Source organism: Balaenoptera acutorostrata, chromosome 10 (genome assembly GCF_949987535.1).
Source record: "Balaenoptera acutorostrata chromosome 10, mBalAcu1.1, whole genome shotgun sequence".
NCBI lineage: Eukaryota > Metazoa > Chordata > Mammalia > Artiodactyla > Balaenopteridae > Balaenoptera > Balaenoptera acutorostrata.
This window is the reverse complement of record NC_080073.1, coordinates 31,589,798-31,609,845: the sequence shown is the minus strand read 5'-3', so window position 1 is coordinate 31,609,845 and position 20,048 is coordinate 31,589,798. Positions and strand designations below refer to the sequence as shown.

At 45.2% G+C, this 20,048-nt stretch overlaps 1 protein-coding gene and 2 non-coding genes across 6 annotated transcripts in view; 1 reads left to right on the top strand and 2 right to left on the bottom strand.

Moving 5' to 3' along the window:
• The window catches only part of ABHD6 (abhydrolase domain containing 6, acylglycerol lipase), a 51,249-nt gene extending 33,134 nt beyond the window's left edge, over positions 1–18,115 (top strand). For all 4 annotated transcript variants that reach the window (XM_028169147.2, XM_057555650.1, XM_007192329.3 and 1 more), the window contains exons 4-10: positions 996–1,152; positions 2,928–3,041; positions 4,346–4,478; positions 7,846–8,003; positions 11,118–11,172; positions 11,380–11,480; positions 17,003–18,115. In XM_028169147.2, coding sequence (XP_028024948.2) covers positions 996–1,152; positions 2,928–3,041; positions 4,346–4,478; positions 7,846–8,003; positions 11,118–11,172; positions 11,380–11,480; positions 17,003–17,179 — 895 coding nt within the window. In that variant the 3' untranslated portion in view covers positions 17,180–18,115. The remainder of the gene's footprint in view (positions 1–995; positions 1,153–2,927; positions 3,042–4,345; positions 4,479–7,845; positions 8,004–11,117; positions 11,173–11,379; positions 11,481–17,002) is intronic.
• LOC114239172 (U6 spliceosomal RNA) lies at positions 4,912–5,015 on the bottom strand. Its single transcript, XR_003624370.1, has one exon. It is a non-coding gene; the product is annotated as a U6 spliceosomal RNA (small nuclear RNA).
• Positions 5,765–5,869, bottom strand: LOC114239171 (U6 spliceosomal RNA). Its single transcript, XR_003624369.2, has one exon. It is a non-coding gene; the product is annotated as a U6 spliceosomal RNA (small nuclear RNA).
• Positions 18,116–20,048: the final 1,933 nt, after the last annotated feature.

Below are 20,048 nucleotides of genomic sequence, written 5' to 3'. Positions count from 1 at the left end.
GATAAATAAGGTTAAGACTCAAATGCAGAAATTTGGTGGATTGAAAGGCTAATTAAACTTCCAGCTTGCTCAAATAGAATTACAAATAGGCAAAGTAGTGTTTTTCACAGCAGTCACTGGAATCACCCACACTGGACAGCTGTGAGGTATGTTGAGCCCTGAGACAATAAGGAATCCAGGCATCCATCAGACAGCCTCCTGTTGTCCTTTCTTCCCATCCAGAGATTTGTGGATGTGGAATGACACCACCGCCAGCAACTGCAGCCTTGATGAGTCCGATTCTTCATCTCCGTGAGTAGCAAGTTGTAGGTGACAAGAGGGAACACACTTTACCTTTAAGTCTTTTGATGCATTTTCTTCCAATTAAAGTACCTCTGCAGTGAGGTCCTCTAGGACTCCAGCGCGACTGCCCTGTACCCAGAGTCACTGACGCCCACAAGTCCACAGCTGCTCGTCCCAGATTTCAGGTGTCAATGAACATGGTCCACCAGGAACTGCAAGCCAGCTGTCTTTGAGGGGAAACCACCTTTGTCTTGGCATCTCTGGAGTCCTTCCCAGCCTTACCACGAGCCGTTTCCAATTCTGCTGAAGCTCAAACAAGCAAGGCAGAGAAAGGACTCAAGTCAGACACCCAGTGAGGTCCCATTGCCTGCTCCTTCTTTGCACTGTGATTCAAACTGCTAGAAATTCATGTTAACAAAGGGTTATTATGTGTCATGCTTCTTAAGAAAACACCCCCTTTTCCCTTTCTAATAGACTGCTTAGTAACATATATACATGTTACTTACAGAATATTCATGTAAGGTGCTTTCTGGAATGGTTTGGCTTAGTGCTCCTTGAGGGTGAAGCTCTGGGGACCCCAGAGACATGCGTGGAGGACGAGGGCTGGGAAAAGTGTTGGTCTTACTTCAGAGTGAGACGATACAGAGTCCCCCTCCCGAAGCTGCTTCTCTGGAGCTCAATGACTTTGACTTGCTTGTATTTTCTGTCCCCAGGTACTGGCGGAGGGCACTGGGCATGCAGGTGCGCTATGTGCGCCACGAAGACTATCAGTTCTGTTACTCCTTCCGCGGCAGGCCTGGGAACAAGCCTTCCATCCTCATGCTCCACGGATTCTCTGCCCATAAGGACATGTGGCTCAGCGTGGTCAAGGTGCAGTCCTAGAGCCTTCTCTCTTCAGAGGGTGTCACTCAGTCAAGAAGAGGTTTCCACTTGGACACGATGTCATCAGGGGTAGAAAGCAAGGGGAACCCAGAACTGTGGCTCAAATCATCCTAAAATTAATGCAGTATATTATTCAGATCCTTTTATCAGACAAAATTTATTGAATTGAATGTTATTTGTAAAATCTGTGCCTTAAAAATCGTTTCACCGTATGAGTATTTCTTAGGGAAGATTTCAGACACTTAGCTTCATCTCAGGCCTGTCATGACTATCAAGATCCAGCTTTTAAAAAATCATTTTTTTTTTATACTCAAAGATTCTCCTCTTCCTTCCCCTCCTCCTCCCTTTTCTGTTTCTCCTTCTCCCCTCCCCATCTCCTTCCGTCTTCCTTCTTTTTTTTTTTTTTTTTTTTTTTTTTAAATTTATTTATTTTATTTATTTATTATTTTTGGCTGCATTGGGTCTTCATTGCTGCACGCGGGCTGTCTCCATTTGCGGCGAGCGGGGGCTACTCTTCATTGTGGTGCGTGGGCTTCTCATTGCGGTGGCTTCTCTTGTTGCGGAGCACGGGCTCTAGGTGCGCGGGCTTCAGTAGTTGCAGCACACAGGCTCAGTAGTTGTGGCTCGCAGGCTCTAGAGCGCAGGCTCAGTAGTTGTGGCGCACGGGCTTAGTTGCTCCGCGGCATGTGGGATCTTCCCGGACCAGGGAATCGAACCCGTGTGCCCTGCACTGGCAGGCGGGTTCTTAACCACTGCGCCACCAGGGAAGTCCCCCGTCTTCCTTCTATTTCTGCTTTTTCTTTTCCATAGCCCTTTAGAGAAACAGTCTTGATCTGGTAGCTTTCTGGGATAGTTTTCCAAATCACTCCCTTTCTGTCCTGGTTTACTTGGGTGTGGCAACTTGCTTTACTGATAAGAGTGAACAGCTTGTGAAGATGGGGGCTGGGAGAGGTCTTGGGAGGGAAGCACCCCAGGCTCCCACCTCAAGCAGGACCATACCTGAATGATCCCAAGTATGCTTCACACCAGGAGGAAAAAGCTCATACATCCTCTACTTCCTTATGTTCTTATTTCCAAATTTCACTATGACAGTCATCCTCATGCCTTAATGAACCTCTCACTTGCTGTCTCCATCTTTCATATAACTGGATATTTGTTTATTGATAATTGATGTTTCTCAGGTTCCTGGTTAAATGTGGCACATATTTAAATGGAAGAAGGTGTTTAGGATAAAAATACCCTAGGAATTAGACCTAATGCAGGAAAAAAAAAAGTTGAAACCAGAATTAGGGCAATCAGACATGGTTCTTAGGAAAAGCATTGCTCCTGTGGGCGCTGGAGCTGGACAGGACTCTGGGAGAGCAGAACTATCCCTTATAGTCCCAAGTCAGTGGCTGCATGACTGGAGTTAAGTGTGGAAGGGGTGAGGGAAAGGAGAAGGATGTAATACCTGCCAGCTGGTGTCAAGAAAGAGCAAAGGACGCAGGCCTGCTACCCTGACCTTTGTCCCCCTTTTCCAGTCATCCCCTGAGTCCCCTTCCATTTCTGTATTAGATTTTGGGGGTTTCTGCTCCCTATAAGGCTACTGGCAATGTTTATTCATATCAGATGTTACTAGGGTAAGATACTGGGTGGTCCAGGTTCATAACCTCCCCGGGAGTGGCTGTCCAGGTCACTTGGTAAGTAGGGGTAGCCTCCCCAGAAAAATGGGCAGACATGTTCTACACTGCACATACTGACACTCTGCGCCTGTGTGTCCTCAGTTCCTTCCAAAGAACCTGCACTTGGTCTGCGTGGACATGCCAGGACATGAGGGCACCACCCGCTCCTCCCTGGATGATCTGTCCATAGATGGGCAAGCCAAGAGGATACACCAGGTAAGCAGGAGGCTCCACCAAAAATTGCCCAGGTGGGTCTTGCCCACCATTGCATGCCCAAGTCTGAAGAGCAGGCAAGGGAGTTCCATTCTGACTCAACCATTCTCCAATGCATTCTGCCTGCAAGTAATTGCAAGCAAAATGGCAGCAGCCCAGTGGTATCCTTGGTCAGCTGTGGAGGACCAGGGCTTATTGCAGACTGTTCTCCTCTAAGCCTCTTGCAGTTGTTTCTAAAGAAATACAATCTGGGCATTTTCTCAGCTCTTCAGAAAGGGAGTTTAGAATTCCTCAAGACCATTTATTTTTTTAGAGTCTGTTTTTCTGCTTACCAGCTACATGATGACAATAACAGCATGTCTGCCTAATTGTAGAGGACGGGGAGGGTGCTTTTTGCATTTTGTTCTAATTTAGTATCTGTCTTCAGCCGCCTCTGACTGGGCTTTCAAGGTTATGGGGCTCATGAACTATTTCAAAATTTAGTGATTCATAAGCTTCAAATTGATATATTTTCCCCAGTTGAGGATATTTATTTAATGCCTGCCCCTCTCCTCCCATTGAACTATGTATTCTGTTGAGGTCAGGAACCTTGTTTCTTTGACTCTTTGCTGTATCCTCAGCAGCTGACCATAGTTCCTTGTACATAATAGACATCCAATAAATATTTTTTAGGTGAATGGGGAGATGGGTGGATAGTTGGTTGAATGGTTGGATAGATGGAAAGTTGGATGGATGGTTGGATGAGTGGTTGGATGGTTGAATAGACGGATGGGTGGATTGTTATCTGAATGGATGGTTGGATGGATGGGAAGGCCTGTAAATTAGGGCAGCAGTCAGCAAACTGTGGCCCGTGGGCTCTGTTTGGCCTGCCACCGAGTTTTTTGTAAGGTAAGTTTTATTGGGACTCAGCCACACTCACTCATTAACATGTTGTCTTTAGCTGCTTTTGTGCTACAACAGGAGAGTTGAATAGTTGCAACAGAGGTCATGTGGCCCACAAAAATTTTCCCAAGAAAATATTGACTCTCGGAACCTTTATTTTGAAAGTTTGCTGACTGATGAATTAGGGGATCCTTGTTGATTTTATACTTACAAATGACCCTTCAGTAACCTGTGCCAGGTAAAGAGAAGTACATGCATGTAACAGGGCTCATCTGGATAATAGATGCAGTAGATTCCAGATTCCCTTTCATCAACAGTCCTTTTCACTTGTCCGCATAGGAAGAACAGAGGTTTTCTACTCTGTAATCACCACTGTCATTGTCCACAGCTGTATAACCAAGCCTCTTTCTCATTTCCCTTCCTAGTTTGTAGAATGCCTCAAGCTGAACAAAAAACCCTTCCACCTGATAGGCACCTCCATGGGCGGCCACGTGGCTGGGGTGTATGCTGCTTATTACCCATCAGACGTCTGCAGCCTGTCTCTTGTGTGCCCTGCTGGTGAGTTATGAGGCTGAAATAACCCTATGAGTGACTTGAGCACAGCGGGGTCTGAATCTCTGAAGACATAAATGGCAGTGTCTGCTATGACTGTTTTTTTAGAATCATCTTTTCGATGATATTTTAGAGATACTAATCAGATTGCTTCAGTGATACAAACAATAGTTGTATAACCATAATCATAACCATATTGAGTGTTTTTTTTTATTTTAACATCTGTATTAGAGTATAATTGCTTTACAATGGTGTGTCAGTTTCTGCTTGATAACAAAGTGAATCAGTTATACATATACATATGTGCCCATATCTCTTCCCTCTTGCATCTCCCTCCCTCCCACCCTCCCTATCCCACCCCTCTAGGTGGTCACAAAGCACCAAGCTGATCTCCCTGTGCTATGCGACTGCTTCCCACTAGCTATTTATTTTACGTTTGAAAGATATGGAACGCTTCACGAATTTGCATGTCCTTGCGCAAGGGCCATGCTAATCTTCTCTGTATGGTTCCAATTTTAGTATATGTGCTGTCGAAGCGAGCACTTGAGTTTTAAAATATAGAGCCAGCCTTATTCCACAAAGAATTTGAGGTGGTTAATTTAAAAGTGTATAGTACCTTACGACATATAAATACTTTGAAATATAATGATAATATTAACACACAACATTTATTGAATCCTTATGAGCTAAGAATTTATATGGATTTATATGGATTTAATTCTTGCCTTAACCTTATAAGGTGAAGGTACTATTATTATGCCTCTTCCTTTTTTTGCTGAAAACTCAGATCTTTATTCATTATAAGATTTTTTTTTAATTAATTAATTTATTTATTTTTGGCTGTGTTGGGTCTTCGATGCTGCACGCGGACTTTCTCTAGTTGTGGCGAGCGGGGGCTACTCTTCCTTGCGGTGCATGGGCTTCTCATTGCTGTGTCTTCTCTTGTTGTGGAGCACAGGCTCTAGGCACGGGGGCTTCAGGAATTGCAGCACATGGGCTCAGTAGTTGTGGCTCGCAGGCTCTAGAGCGCAGGCTCAGTAGTTGTGGCACAGGCTTAGTTGCTCCAAGGCATGTGGGATCTTCCCAGACCAGGGTTCGAACCCGTGTCTCCTGCATTGACAGGCGGATTCTTAACCACTGCACCACCAGGGAAGTCCCATAAGATTTTATTTATTTTTTAATCAACAAACTAGTTTCTCTGTTCTTAAAGGTATTCATGTCAACTTGAGCTGTAACATGTCCCCTGAAATTATGATCTGAAGTTGGATTTTTTTTTTTTTTATTTTTATTTTTAAAATATGGTACTTCATGAATTTGCGTGTCATCCTTGTGCAGGGGCTATGCTAATCTTCTCTGTATTGTTCCAATTTTAGTATATATGCCCCTGAAGCGAGCACTAAAGTTAGATTTAAAATTTTTTTTATATATAAGCCTTCAAACTTGGATTTAGAGTGTGTTAGTGAGAAAAATCTTAATTTTTCTTTCTTCTTCCTTTGCTTGCTCCCCTCCCCACCCCCAGTACTTTACTGGAGTATGGTTTATACATAGTAAATTGTCCAGATTTTTAGTGTATATCTCAGTGACTTTTTACATATGTAATTCTTACCCAGATCGATTATGTATGCCCATTTTATAGGTGGGAACATAGAAGTAATTATGTCAGTGCTGGAGCCAGGAAAGGGACTGACCCTGGGCTGTCTCGCTCCAGAGCCCAAGCTGTGGTTTTTAGGGGAAGTCCTTTCATATTCACTACCTCTTTTATATATGACTCATATTCATTACCTCCTTTACCCGCTAGAATCCAGCCATGAATTGAACTTGTACACCTTCCACTGAAACATAACTAAATTTACCTTTGAAATCTTTTACTTACTCTGAAAGTTAAGTTTTCAGGTCTGTTAAGCTCATTGCAATCGAAGGCAAGCTCCCAAAGGGTTTTCTCTTCTCCTTTTCCCAAGCACTGTGTCTGAAATCATTTAGTCTTATAAAGTTTGAGAATTGGAGGAATAGCCCCTCTGGAAGGTTATTTAGATTTTAAATCACTTACGGAAGGTCAGATCTTAAATCACTTACGGAAGGTCTTTTTTGAGTTTATGTTCATTTGCTCAGAGAAGAGTTTTACACAAGAGTTTCCATTAGAAGTTTAGAATTACATTTGTTTATATACGAAAATGAAAAGATACGCTTTTTTTACTTTGAAATAATTTTACATTTACAGAAATGTTGCAAAGATAGTACAGAGAGGCCCACATGCCCTTCACCCAGTTCTCCCCTTTAACAGCTCATGTACCTCAGTAAATTTGTCACAACTAGGAAACCAACACTGGTTCATTACTGTTAACTAAACTCCAGGCTTTATTTGGATTTCATTAGTTTTTCCACAAATGTCCTTTTCTGTTCCAGGATCCAATTCAGGATATACCACATGACATTTAGTTTAGGATTATTTTTAAAGCAGAAGGAAATAGATCATGTAATCTGCCCATGGCATCATGAGAGCCACACGATACCCATGTTAGATTTAGAGGAGTTGCTGAATATAGGAGTTTTATAAAGTGTGGATTTCTGTGGCACAGTATGGATACCACTGCCTCTCTTGTAAAGCTCTAGCTCTTCAGCTAAGTTAAACACCTAGAAATTTGCTCAGTGTTGGAAATGAAATTAGTTTTACCCTCCTGTATACGTCAGCTCGTGTGAACTCTTGGTGTCGTGCTTCAGGTGATAGAAGATAATGGTCAATCTCAAAGCTGTTCAGGCTCAGGATTGCCTGATGCTCCCCTGGAGGAGGAGGGACTGTGTGGAGGGCAGCTACTGCCCCAACATGGGGGGGAGCTCACAAGGGGACTCATTCTTGCTGTGTTTATGGATTGACCGCAAATAAGAGATTAGCAAGTGGGTCCAGGCGGACGGAAGGAGTAGTCAGTCACTCCAGTCCAGTCACGTATCTCACCAGGTCTCCTCTCAACCATACAGATGTGAAAGGGGCTCAGGCAAGCTGTCTTCTAGACTGGTGCTCCTTAAACTCTATCCTACGTATGAATCTCCTGGCAACTTTAGTGAGATTCTGATTTAAGAGACTTAGGGGAAGGGCTGCTGAGATGCTGCATTTCTTATGGGCTCCCAGTACTGCTGGTCCATGGACCACAGTTTGGGTAACGAGCCCCTAAAATATTGCGAAGAATTATTGTCTGTGTTTCTCAGAGTGTGGTTCTGACTTTGAGCAAGGATGTCGGTACCAATGAGAAAGAAATCTACTGGTGAAAAACACCAGAAATATATTAGTTCTGGGCTGATACTGGAAGTTCTCTATATAAAATGGGGTTTGGTAAGAAGGTAGATATATTGCCAAGCTGTTTTGGTTTGAATCTCACAGGTCTGCAGTACTCAACTGATAATCAGTTTGTACAACGGCTCAAAGAACTGCAGGAGTCGGCTGCCGTAGAGAAGATTCCCTTGATCCCATCCACTCCAGAAGAGATGAGTGAAATGCTCCAGCTCTGCTCCTATGTCCGCTTCAAGGTGCCCCAGCAGGTAACGTGGTCTCAGCAGCAGTGTGCCTGCCCTCTGTCCAGGGCTCAGGTGGCCAGTACCTGCTTTCTCCTTGCGTTCCTGCCTTATACTCATCTGTTCATTCATTCAGCAAGTATCTGTATCATGCCCATGATGTATCCGGTACTGTGCTTGAGCACGGTGGGGAGTAAATAAGTCAGAGAAGGTCCCTGGGCAGATGCAGGCCAGTGGGGGAGGCAGACAATTAACAAGAAGACAAATAATTACACATTGTAATAAGTTTTATAGAGGAAATGAAGATGGTGCAGAGATTGAAAACAGGGGAGGCCGGAGAAGCTTTGATAAGCCTCTGTGAGACAGCAGCATGGGCAGCGATGGATAAAACACAGCCAATTCAAGATGCTGGAAGGAGGCCAGGGTGACTGGAGCCTAGAGGGTGAGGGAAAGAATGGGTTGAGAAAAGGTTGGAAAGGGATTCTGAGGCTGAATCAGAGATTCTCATTTTTTTAAAAAATCTCAGGACCCCTTTACACTCTTAAGAATTATTGAGAACCCCAACAAGCTTTTGTTTATAGAGGTTATAACTATTGATATTTACCGTATTAGAAATTAAAACTCAGAAAAACTTAAAACACAAGGAATACACAGCACTTATTTCATTAGCCTTCAGACTGATGACATTATCCCTCATCATGTAGGCTCTGAACATCAGTATGCTTTAGAGAGAATGAAAGTGAAAACGACAAGTGACATTTAGTGTTATTATGAAAATAGTTTGACGTCTTGGACTCCCAAGAACCACTTTGAGAACCACTGGGCTAGATCATGTAGGACCTTATAGGTTATGGGAAGGAGACTGGAGTTTTTCTAAGTACAATAGGAGAAACACTGAAGGATTGTAGGTGAGCACAGGCAGAAGCAGAGAAACCCATTAGGGTGCTGTTGTGGCTTGGAGATGAGGGTGGTGTAGACTGGGGTGGTAGCAGTGGAGACAAGACCGGAGAAGCTTTGGGAGGAAGAAGACAGGACTTACTGGCAAATTGGAATGAAGGATGAGGGAAGGTGAGGAGTCACAGGTGACCTTCTGGTACTTCAGTTGGATAAAGGTAGTGTTTTCTGAGTAAGAGAAGGAGACGGATGGTGGGCTTGAGCAATAAGCTAAGAGCTCCATTTTGGATGTTTGAAGTTCAAGTTCCCTGTGAGACCATCAAGTGCAGGTGTCAAGTAGACAGTTGGCTATACAGGTGGAGCTGAGGAAAGTCTGGCCTGGAGTTGTACAATTAAAGCCATCAGCCAATGATGATATTAAAGGTCTTGGGTCTAAATGAGGTTGTGTAGGGAAAGTGTGTGGAAAACCAAGAGAGGAGAGTCTGAGGCTGAGACCTCACAACAGCAAATTATCTCACTCTGTTGCAGGAACTGGACCCTGCCTCAGGGTGGGGTGGGTCCTCCTAGGAGTTGAGAGAATGGGCTCTATTTAGAAGTTGTGAACATGACTCATTCATGGGTGTGGCCCATCTCTGAGGAAGCACCCAGAATCAGATTCTGCGGTATGTTCTATCCACGAAATCCTCTTTTCAGTCATGACATTGCACTGATCCCCTGTCCACTGATCTCTTTCCAGAATAGAGTGGCCAAACAGGGTTTTAGAAATTTCCATGTTTTGAGTTGTCAGGGATGTGAAAACACTGGGAGAAAATAAATGCAGGTCCCAAAGTCTTTTCTGGAGCACCCGAGCACTCAGCCCATTGTGTCACATTGTGTTATGATCTTCTGTTTGCTTGTTTGTGTCCTCCGTTCTTACCTCTGTAAGAGCAAGGACTCTGTCTTTGGCTGTTCACGCATGAGGTAGCTCCTAGGTGTAGATTCGATGGATCAATGGATGGGAGGAAGCCTGGATAATGCAGGGATGGAGAATGGATGTGTAGGTAGATACAGGATAGATGGATGCATGAACTGATGCATGTGCCTGCATCAATGATTTAAGGATGCTGAAAATAGCTGGATGGCTGAATGCTTGGTTGGATGGATGGGAAAATGTCTGGAGACAGCAGGGATGGAGGGTTGGTGGATGCAGGATAGATGGATACATGGGTAGACGTGTGCATATATGATTCAGAGGTGCAGGATGGATAGGTGATGGAGGATGGATGGGTAGGTGGGTAGGTGGGGCAGAGGTGGAGGATGGATGGATGGAAGATGGATAGATGCGTGAGTGCAGGATAGATAGTAGAACAAAGAAAACGTCTGATGCTCAGCACTGTGTGTTGGACAGCTTGCCATTGGTCTCACCTCTGGGCTTCCACTTCCAGAGGAGTCAGATTCTGTCATGCTCCAGAGGGTGCGTTTAGTCCAGAGCAGTTATGGCAGGATCTTCCCACTTCAATCAGTGCACAGGACTCCTGAGAGTGCCTTTAAGGGGTTCAGACCATTCCCAGGGAGATGAGAGGAGTGATGGCTGCTAATGTGAGCCCTGGACACTACCTCAAGAACCCTGAGGCAGGGGGGAGAAGCGGGCCGTGTTCCTTCTGGCCACAGCACCTCTCTGGGCCCATCTCACAGGTCCCGGAGGCCTGGCCTGTCCACGTGTGCTGCTGCCTCACAGCCCGCGGCAGGGAGGGCCAGGGCAGTGTCACACAATGAGCACAGGACGCTGGAAGCCTTCCCACAATTTCCCCAATAGTTTATTTCTTCATTGTTTGAGACGCCCTTCATCCCCAATGGTTTAATTTTTTTTAAATAGACCTGTTTTGCATTGGGTATTACTGAGTAATTACTTGATATTATTTCCATCCTGATTGTGTCTCAGGCTAAGCGGAGATTTTCTCAAAGGTAAAGCAGCTATGAGGCCATCTCGGGTGTATTTTACATGCCGCAGGGGACCTTTGGCTTCACAGTATTACCAAAGTTCCTTTCTAATGAGAAGAAAAAAGCCTCTTATGAACCTAACTCCCCATTACATTGCGTAGTACATCATGGGAATTTGGAGGACCAGGCCCTACAGACCTTGACAATGCCCTAAACTGCTGGAACCCTAAACTGCTGGACTTCTTTTCCTTCGTTGTCCCAGACCCATGTGAGGCCTGAGGATATGAATCTAACCTTGCCTTCTGACTTTGGGTTATTTATCCTCAGATCCTGCAAGGCCTTGTCGACGTCCGCATCCCTCATAACAATTTCTACCGAAAACGTAAGTAGCCCTGCGTTAAGCTCTGAGCTTGTGTGACAAGTCAAGCTTTATGGGTGGCTGGCTCTTTTTTCTTACATTTCTGAGACTGATAGTTTTCTGGGGCCCCTCAAGAAAAAAGCGGTGGCTTAGACTCAAAGACCATCTATACTCGGTGGTGTCCACAGCACAGCCCAGCATGCACTCACTTTGTTTTCCTTCTCTCAAAAGTGTTTTTGGAGATCGTTAGTGAGAAGTCGAGATACTCCCTCCATCAGAACATGGACAAGATCAAGGTCCCGACGCAGATCATCTGGGGGAAACAAGACCAGGTATGTAGTGTGTCCCTGTGGCCTCCTGTGCCAGTCACACCGGGCTCTGAGGAAAAGCTAGAGGTCATTTATAATGGGAGGCTGGCTGGTTTCTGATCCCAGGAAGAGGTGGCACGCACCTGGTCCAGGTGCCAGTGTTCATGGGGAGCATCATTCTTTGAGCTGAGAGCAATGACATTGACCTCTTAAAATGTAAGGCAATTTTTTTAAAAAATTTGCTTACAAGCTTTATTTTATAAATGTATTTATTTTATTTTTTAATTTATTTTTGGCTGCGTTGGGTCTTTGTTGCTGTGCACGGGCTTTCTCTAGTTGCGGCGAGCCGGGGCTACTCTTCGTTGCGGTGCGCGGGTTTCTCATTGCGGTGGCTTCTATTGTTGCGGAGCACGGGCTCTAGGCTCACGGGCTTCAGTAGTTGCAGCATGCAGGCTCAGTAGTTGTGGCTCACAGGCTTAGTTGCTCCACAGCATGTGGGATCTTCCCGGACCAGGGCTCGAACCCGTGTTTCCTGCATTGGCAGGAGGATTCTTAACCTCTGCGCCACCAGAGAAGCCCGTAAGGCAATTTTAAATCATTTTTGCAAATTATTTTTCTCAAAACCATATAATCACATGGTACAAAAAACTTCAAAGAGTACAAAAAGATTTATAATGCGAAGTTGGTCTCTTTAACATTCCAGATCCCAATTCCCATTTCTTCGAGGCAACACTTACAGTCTTGTGTATCTTTCTTAAATTTTCTAAGGCAGGAGTTGGCAAACGTTTTCTGTAAAGGGCCAGATAGTAAATATTTGCAACTTTGCTGGCGATAAGTTCTCTGTCACATCTACTCAACTGTGCTGTGTGTTGCAAAAGCAGACGTGGGGACATGCAGACAAATGGCAGGCAGAGCTCCAGTGAACCTTTAGTCACAAAACAGGCAGGGGACCATTGTTTGCCCGCTCCTATTCTAAGCATATATCAATATGCGTAAATAAGTTTATCTGTAAGTTTTTCAAACATGCTATATATATATTGTTTTGCACCTTAGTTCACATATATAAGAAAGATATACCTTGGAAATCACTTCATATCAGCCCATACAGATCTACTCATTCTATTTTTAAAAATATTTCATTTTGAAATAATCACAAATTTATAGAAGAATTGTAGAAATAGTGCAGAGTACTCCTATATTGCTTTACCAAATTTCATCTGTTTTAACTGCTTTATTTTATTTTATTTTATTTTTAATAAATTTATTTTTAATTTTGGCTGCATTGGGTCTTCATTGCTGCATGCAGGCTTTCTCTCTAGTTGCAGAGAGTGGGGGCTACTCTTTGTTGCAGAGCATGGGCTCTAGGCTTGCGGGCTTTAGTTGTGGCATGTGGGCTCAGTAGCTGTGGCTCATAGGCTGTAGAGCGCAGGCTCCATAGTTGTGGCGCACGGGCTTAGCTGCTCCGCGGCATGTGGGATCCTCCCGGACCAGGGCTCGAACCCGTGTCCCCTGCATTAGCAGGCGGATTCTAAACCACTGTGCCACGAGGGAAGTCCTTAACTGCTTTATTGAAATATAATTCACACGCTGTAAAATTCACCTTGTGCACCCCACTGTAGCCCAGTCGTAGAACACTTCGGTCTCTCCCCAAAGTTCCCTCTTGCCCATTTGCAGTTAATCTCCATTCCTACCCCAGCCCCATGCAACCACTGATCTGTTTTTTGTTTCTGTAGTTTTGCTTAGAATATAGTTTTCTAGAATTTTCATAAAATGGTATCGTATTACATGTAGTCTTTTGCATCTGGCTTCTTTCACTCAAGCATAATGTTTTTGAGTTCATCTGTATTGTTGCATATACCAACAGTTTGTTCCTTTTTATTGCTGAGTGTCATTCCATGGTATGTGTGTACCACATCTTATTTATTCCCAACTTTTTAACAGTTGCCACACTGGCTTTATCACCCTCATCTAGATAGACCTAGAAATATGTATTTTTGGACAACTTGGAGTAGGTTGCTTACATTATGTGCCTTTACCCCCAATATTTCAAGGTGTATTTACTGCAAACCAGGATATTCTCTCACATAATCACAGTACGTTGTCACATTTAGGAAGTTTAACATTGATGCAATAGCTTTTAACTAATCTACAGTCCATATTCCAAATTTATTTGTTGTTTCAATAATGTCCTACACTGAATGTCAATATTATGACATAGTATGAGTGTGTTTCACGTTTGGTGATTGCAATCATTGTTGCTTTTGTTGTGGTCATCCATGTACAATGCTTGGTGTCAGTCTATTTATCTCTTGTAAAAATAAAATACAGTGTGTGTGTGTGAAAAAAAAAAAAATAACATCCTACATAGACTCCTCCTCCTCCTCCTGCCCCATGAACCAGGATCACATACTGCATGTCATGTCTCTTTCGTCTCCTTTAATATGAAATGTTTCCCTCAGTCTGTTTTTATCTTTCGTGACATTGAGATATTTGAAGAGGGCAGGCCAGTTATTTTACAAAATGTTCCTCAGTTTGAGATTGTTTGCTGTTTCCTCATGATTAAATTCAGGTTATATATCCCTGCCAGAATATCTCATGGGTGATAAGATATCACATCCTCAGAGGGACAGTGTCTTTCTGCCACCGGGTGATGGGGATTTTTTTTTTTTTTTTTTTTTGGCCACTCTGTGTGGCATGTGGGATCTTAGTTCCCCAACCAGAGGTTGAACCCGTGCCCCCTGCGGTGGAAGCACAGAGTCTTAACCACTGGACCGCCAGGGAAGTCCTGGTGATGGGAATTCTGATTGTCTGGTCACGACGTCTTGTTTTCTTCATCATAGACTAATTATTTCTCCCCTTGCAACTGATAAGCAGTCTGTGGGGAGGCACTTTGAGACTGTGCAAATATCCTCCTCCTCATCAAACATTCCCCTTAGATTTATCATTTGTGAATGATCCTTGCCCAAAATAAAATTTTATGTTCTTTTTGGGAGCTGCATAGTACTCCATTATATGGCTCTGCCACAGTATATTTAACTAGTGCCCTATTGATGGTCACTTAGGTCATTTTCAGTTTTGCCATTAAACAACACGTCAGTGAACATCGTTATACGTGTGTGTTTGTGGAGTGTTGAGAGCATATCTGAAGGGTCAGTTCTTAAATGTGGAATCGCTAGGTCAGAGGCTTTGTACATTTTTCAATTTTGATAGGCTTTGTCAGATGGCTCTATTAGTTTACTAGGGCTGCTGTAACAAAGTACCACAAACTGGGTGGCTTAAACAACCGAAATTGACTGTCTCACAGTTCTGGAGACTGGAAGTCCAAGATCAAGGCACAGCAGGTTGGTTCCTCCTGGGAGCTCTGAAGGAGAGTCTGCTCCGTGCCCCTCCCCAAGCTTCTGGGAGCTTGCTGGCAATCTTTGGTGTTCCTTGGCTTATAGATGCATCACCCTCATCTCTGCCTTCATCGTCACATGGCATTCTCCCTGTGCCTATGTGTCTCTGTGTTTGAATTTCCCCTTTTTGTAAGATGCCAGTCATACTAGATTAGGGGTCCACCCTGCTCCAGTGTAACCTCTTCTTAACTAATTACATCTACAACGACCCTATTTCCAAATAAAGTCACATTTTGAGGTTTTGGGGGTTAGGGCTTCAACATACGGATTTGGGGAGGGGGCACAATCAACCCATAATAAACCCTCCAGAGAAATACTCATTTATACCCCAGAAGCTCCCCTTTGGTTTGCAACTGTTCTTTAGAAATCATATCCTACTGAAAGTTCTTGGAAAGTTAAAAGCAAGAGGAGACGGTGGGAAATGGAGCCCCCAGGCAGACAGAATTACAGTGTCTGTTAAAGGGTATCTAGCGGTCTTATGCTGTTGACTGTCGTGAGAAAGGAAATTAGAGTAAAGCTTTCCCTGTTGAGACAGCTCCCCTGTGGACACCAAGGTGAAAGCCACCATTGCGAGCCCTGGGCAGGCTGCACATCCCCACTGTATGTGTGTGAAAGCACAGGCAGGAAGTCAGGCTGCACCACAAAGGCTCACGACTGCGGACGACCCAGGAGAAGAGACTGGGGAGGAGGAGCCAGGTCTGTGCGCCTGGCGCAGGTGGGGAGGCAGCGGTGGTGTTGTCCGCGTGCAGCTATCTCACGTCAGCCAGGTGCAGCCAAGAATGCACAGCACGGAAACGAGGGCATCCAGAGCAGGGAGGCCTCCTGTGCTTCCTTCCGCACCACCCAGGGACTGAAAGCAGCTTTGTGGACGCCTGATAGGAAAAGTGGGACCCAGGCTGGGCCAGCAGGGAGTCATTCAGTCAGAAATCAGAGTCAGAACAGTAAAGGCCTTTCTTCATTCTAAAAATCCCAAAGGTGATGTGGGCTCTCAGGGACCAACAGGGAGAGGCGAAATCCTGTCATGCTCCCCATTAGCTGTTCCTTTTTGCATTTTTGCAGCCCAGGGTGCTCTGCATTCTGCTCACCCCGCTTCCCAGTGGGCGGCAGATCTTCGTTTTAATGATCTGGGTTGATGAGACTAAAGCTCAAAAACAGACTGTGCTCGAGTTTGTTGGGGTTTTGCTTTTGCTGTTACGGATGGAGAGGAGGGCCCATCTTGTCTGGCATGAGTTGAAGGTGAAAGTGATTAAGAGAAGGGGAGTGAATACAAACGTGACACCAAAGGAGGGTGTTGGGGAGAAAGTCGGTAGGTTGGCGTTGAAGTAGCAAGGTAACCCAGGTGAAAATGAAATTGCATTGTTCAAAATGTGCTGGCCCTGGAAAAGTGGTGGCCTCCACGTTGGAAAAGCACTCCCTGTTATTCACAAACTTCAGTGCCGGAGGTCCCACAGCTCAGGGACCCCCCGCAAAGGACTTTCAGGGCATACTCCTCCAGCTTGTGATAATTAGTCTTCCCCTCTTGCGCGTCTCCTGTGTCGCCTCCCCACAGCTTGGGCTCCCCTAGTCCAGGGGCAGGGTGCGTTCTCCTGGCCCAGCCTGATCACATCACTGGCCACTGGCCTTGACACAGCCCCACGGCCCCCAGCTGCCCTCAGACTGAGGCCTGACTCCCAGCGTGGCTGGAGGAGTGGGCCCCCTCTGTCCCACCCCGCATCCATCCCCACTCAGACAGCACCAGGCTCCTTGCTGTCCCCTGCATTTGCCATGACCTCCCACCCTTGGGCTGCTCCCTCTTCCATGAATTCCCCTCCCGTGTGGTTTCTCAGCTCCCAGGATCCTCCCCCATCAGAGTCCTCGCTACATCGTGCTGCATTTGTCTGCTCTCCTGTCTGGCTTCCCCACCAGACCAGGATGTCCTCAGGGCAGGGACTGTGTTTCCACCTCAGTAATGCCGCCAGCAGCACACCTCTAGCGCCGAGTTGCAGGATAAAATATGAGGCATGTGGTCACTTCCATCAGAGAGCCACAAGCCCCAACACTGAAGTGACTTGGTCCTAAAAATCACCCCTGCCAGGCCTGGATGGGAGTTCTGTCCACGGAGCGCACAGGGGTCTGAACCTTTTCCGTCTAGTTTCCTCTCTCATACTGCAGGTGCTCGACGTGTCTGGGGCGGACATGTTGGCCAAGTCGATTGCCAACTGCCAGGTGGAGCTCCTGGAAAACTGTGGGCACTCGGTGGTGATGGAGAGACCCAGGAAGACAGCCAAGCTCATTGTCGACTTCTTAGCTTCTGCGCACAACACAGACAACGACAAGAAGCTGGACTGAGGTCCCAGTGGCAGCCTGCACTCTGCACCCAGCATCCACTCCCATCTCCAGAATCTGACGCAGCCACCACTTCTCAGGGATCCTGCCCCAAATGCGGTGGGAGCGCCAGCGTCCCTGAGGAAGCCAAGTCCTCCAGCCCCAGTCTCTACAGATCCACAGAGCTGCGGGGGCCACGAGGAAAACTCCAAGATGTTTTTCACAAAATGCACATTCACATGGAACGAAATAAGAAAACCCATCCATGAAATCTACCCAGAAGTCTTCAAGTTCATGTCACAAAGCGCCCACATTGGACCATAACCACCGAGGACATTTTCTTTAAGATGTTCCTCACAGACTGAGGCTCGAGGTATTTCTGTTGCTTCTGACACTCTCCCGTGCATGCTCAGTGGCTGTTTTAGGAGCGTTAGTCCCCATTCACCAAGCCCCTCTTGTTTATGTCTAATTTAAGTTTTACGTAGAGTCCCATATGTGAATGCAGCCCGTCAACTGCAAGACCACGGAGGAACATGGCAGGCTGTAGAAAATATTTACACACGCAGAAGGGCGTGTTCTGCCTTGCCAGCTCTCAGAGCAGCAGAGAACACAGGTGGGTGATTTGACCAGCACCCCTGTGTCAGGTATGTCTTGAGTGAACCCAGGACAGGGGCAGTACAAAGAACACCTGGCAGGGTGGGTTCCCTGGGAATAATTTATTATTTTTAAAAAAGAACTAATAAAGCAATAATGTTCTAGACATCTATCTAAATAATCAGACTCGGGTTCCGCTCCCAAGCACCTCTTTTCTATCTTGCTGTGCTATTGAAAACCCTTGGATGTAAAATACTAGTTTGTTAATGAATTCTGTGAATTCTGTGAACAGTAATGTGATTGAAAATAAATCTAAACCTCTGTAAAAGTGACCGCAATGACATAAAATAAATTTTAATAAGTCTAGATCAGCAACATGCAAGTGGTTTCTGGTTTTTGTTTTTTTTTTTAACATCTTTATTGGAGTATAATTGCTTTACAATGGTGTGTTAGTTTCTGTATAACCAAGTGAATCAGCTATACATATACATACATCCCCATATCTCCTCCCTCTTGCGTCTCCCTCCCACCCTCCCTATCCCACCCCTCTACTGGTTTCTGTTTTTAAGCTCTTAATGAAGTGCAACATTGGCAGATGTTCTGTTAACTTTAAAATGTGTTTTTTAAAGTAAGGCTTGTTCTACAGGCATTAGAAGAGCTTGCTTGCATGAGTTGCTAGTTTCATTTCCAGAAATCATGTTTGCAGTTTTTATTCAATTGAAATTATATATCAATTTTTAAAAATTAATTAATTAATTAATTAATTTTTGGCTGCGTTTGGGTCTTCATTGCTGCGCGCAGGCTTTCTGTAGTTGTGGTGAGCGGGGGCTACTCTTCGTTGTGGTGCGTGAGCTTCTCATCTTGGTGGCTTCTCTTGTTGTGGAGCACGGGCTCTAGGGCGCACTAGGACTTCAGTAGTTGTGGTGCGTGGGCTCAGTAGTTGTGGCTCACGGGCTCTAGAGTGCAGGTTCAGTAGTTGTGGTGCACGGGCTTAGTTGCTCTGCTGCATGTGGGACCTTCCCGGACCGGGGATTGAACCAGTGTCTGGCAGATTCTTAACCACTGCACTACCAGGGAAGTCCTGAAATTATATATCAAAAACAAAAGGCATGAGTCATCAAACTGTTCCTTTTGACTCTCTTCTGTGGCATTTAGGAACCTAAACTCCCCAGGAAATTCACTCTTTCAAATCTTCTTACAGAGTCTGCAGCCATGTAGTTGTGGAAATAAAGTGAGAACTTTGGTGAACGTTGTGGTTTAAATTGGAATTCAGGACTTGGTCTGAATATTTTAGTTTATCAAGGAAGAGTAGAATATAGATCTTAAAAACAAGAGATGTGAAAATATGACATCAAACTTGTGGGATGCAGCTAAAGCAGTGCTCAGAGGGAAATTTATAGGCTGAAATATGTATATTAGAAAAGAAGAAAGGCTAAAAAATAAATAATTTAAGCTTCTATTTTAAGAAGCTAGAAAAAAAAAGTAAATAAATCAAACCTAGAAAAAAATAGAAGGAAATAATACAAATGAGAGCAAAAATCAATGAAGTAGAAAAGAAAGTAGATATTTGACACGTTGCTTGTTCCAGTCTCCCATATTCACCAAAAATTCTGAGCCTAGTAAGGCTCTGGGAGGAGGCAGTCTTGATAGATTTGGGTAGGGAGAGATGGTTTCCTTGGGGTCCCTGAAGAAGCCCCAGACCTGGGATACCTACCCCAGATCATTAAGCCTATTAGATGCAGCAATTGTTATGTCCTGGGTTGAACTAAGAATCAGGTCCAAAGGAGCCACTGCACTGCACCCTCAGTGGGGTCATCCAGAAAGGGGCATGTGCTGGCCATCCCACCTGGAAGGATAGTGGGCAAGGTCTACAGGACACGGCTCCCACCTGGAAGTGGAAAGCACTCCACTGTCACTGGAAAGCATCACTGGAACCCACACCCCCTGCAGTGGAAGCACAGGGTCTTAACCACTGGACAGCCAGGGAAGTCCCTGGAGAGGTTTTTTGTTTTTAATATATTTATTTTTGGCTGCATTGGGTCTTCGTTGCTGTGCACGGGTTTTCTCTAGTTGTGGCTTGCAGGCTCTAGAGTGCAGGCTCAGTAGCTGTGGCGCACTGGCTTAGTTGCTCCGCGGCATGTGGGGTCTTCCCGGACCAGGGCTTGAACCCGTGTCCCCTGCATTGGCAGGCAGATTCTTAACCACTGCACCACCAGGGAAGCCCGAGAGTTGTTTTTGACAAACCTGCAAAGTAGGTTTTCAAGGTTCTCTCTTGGCCCTGCACTTCTGGTCCCACGGT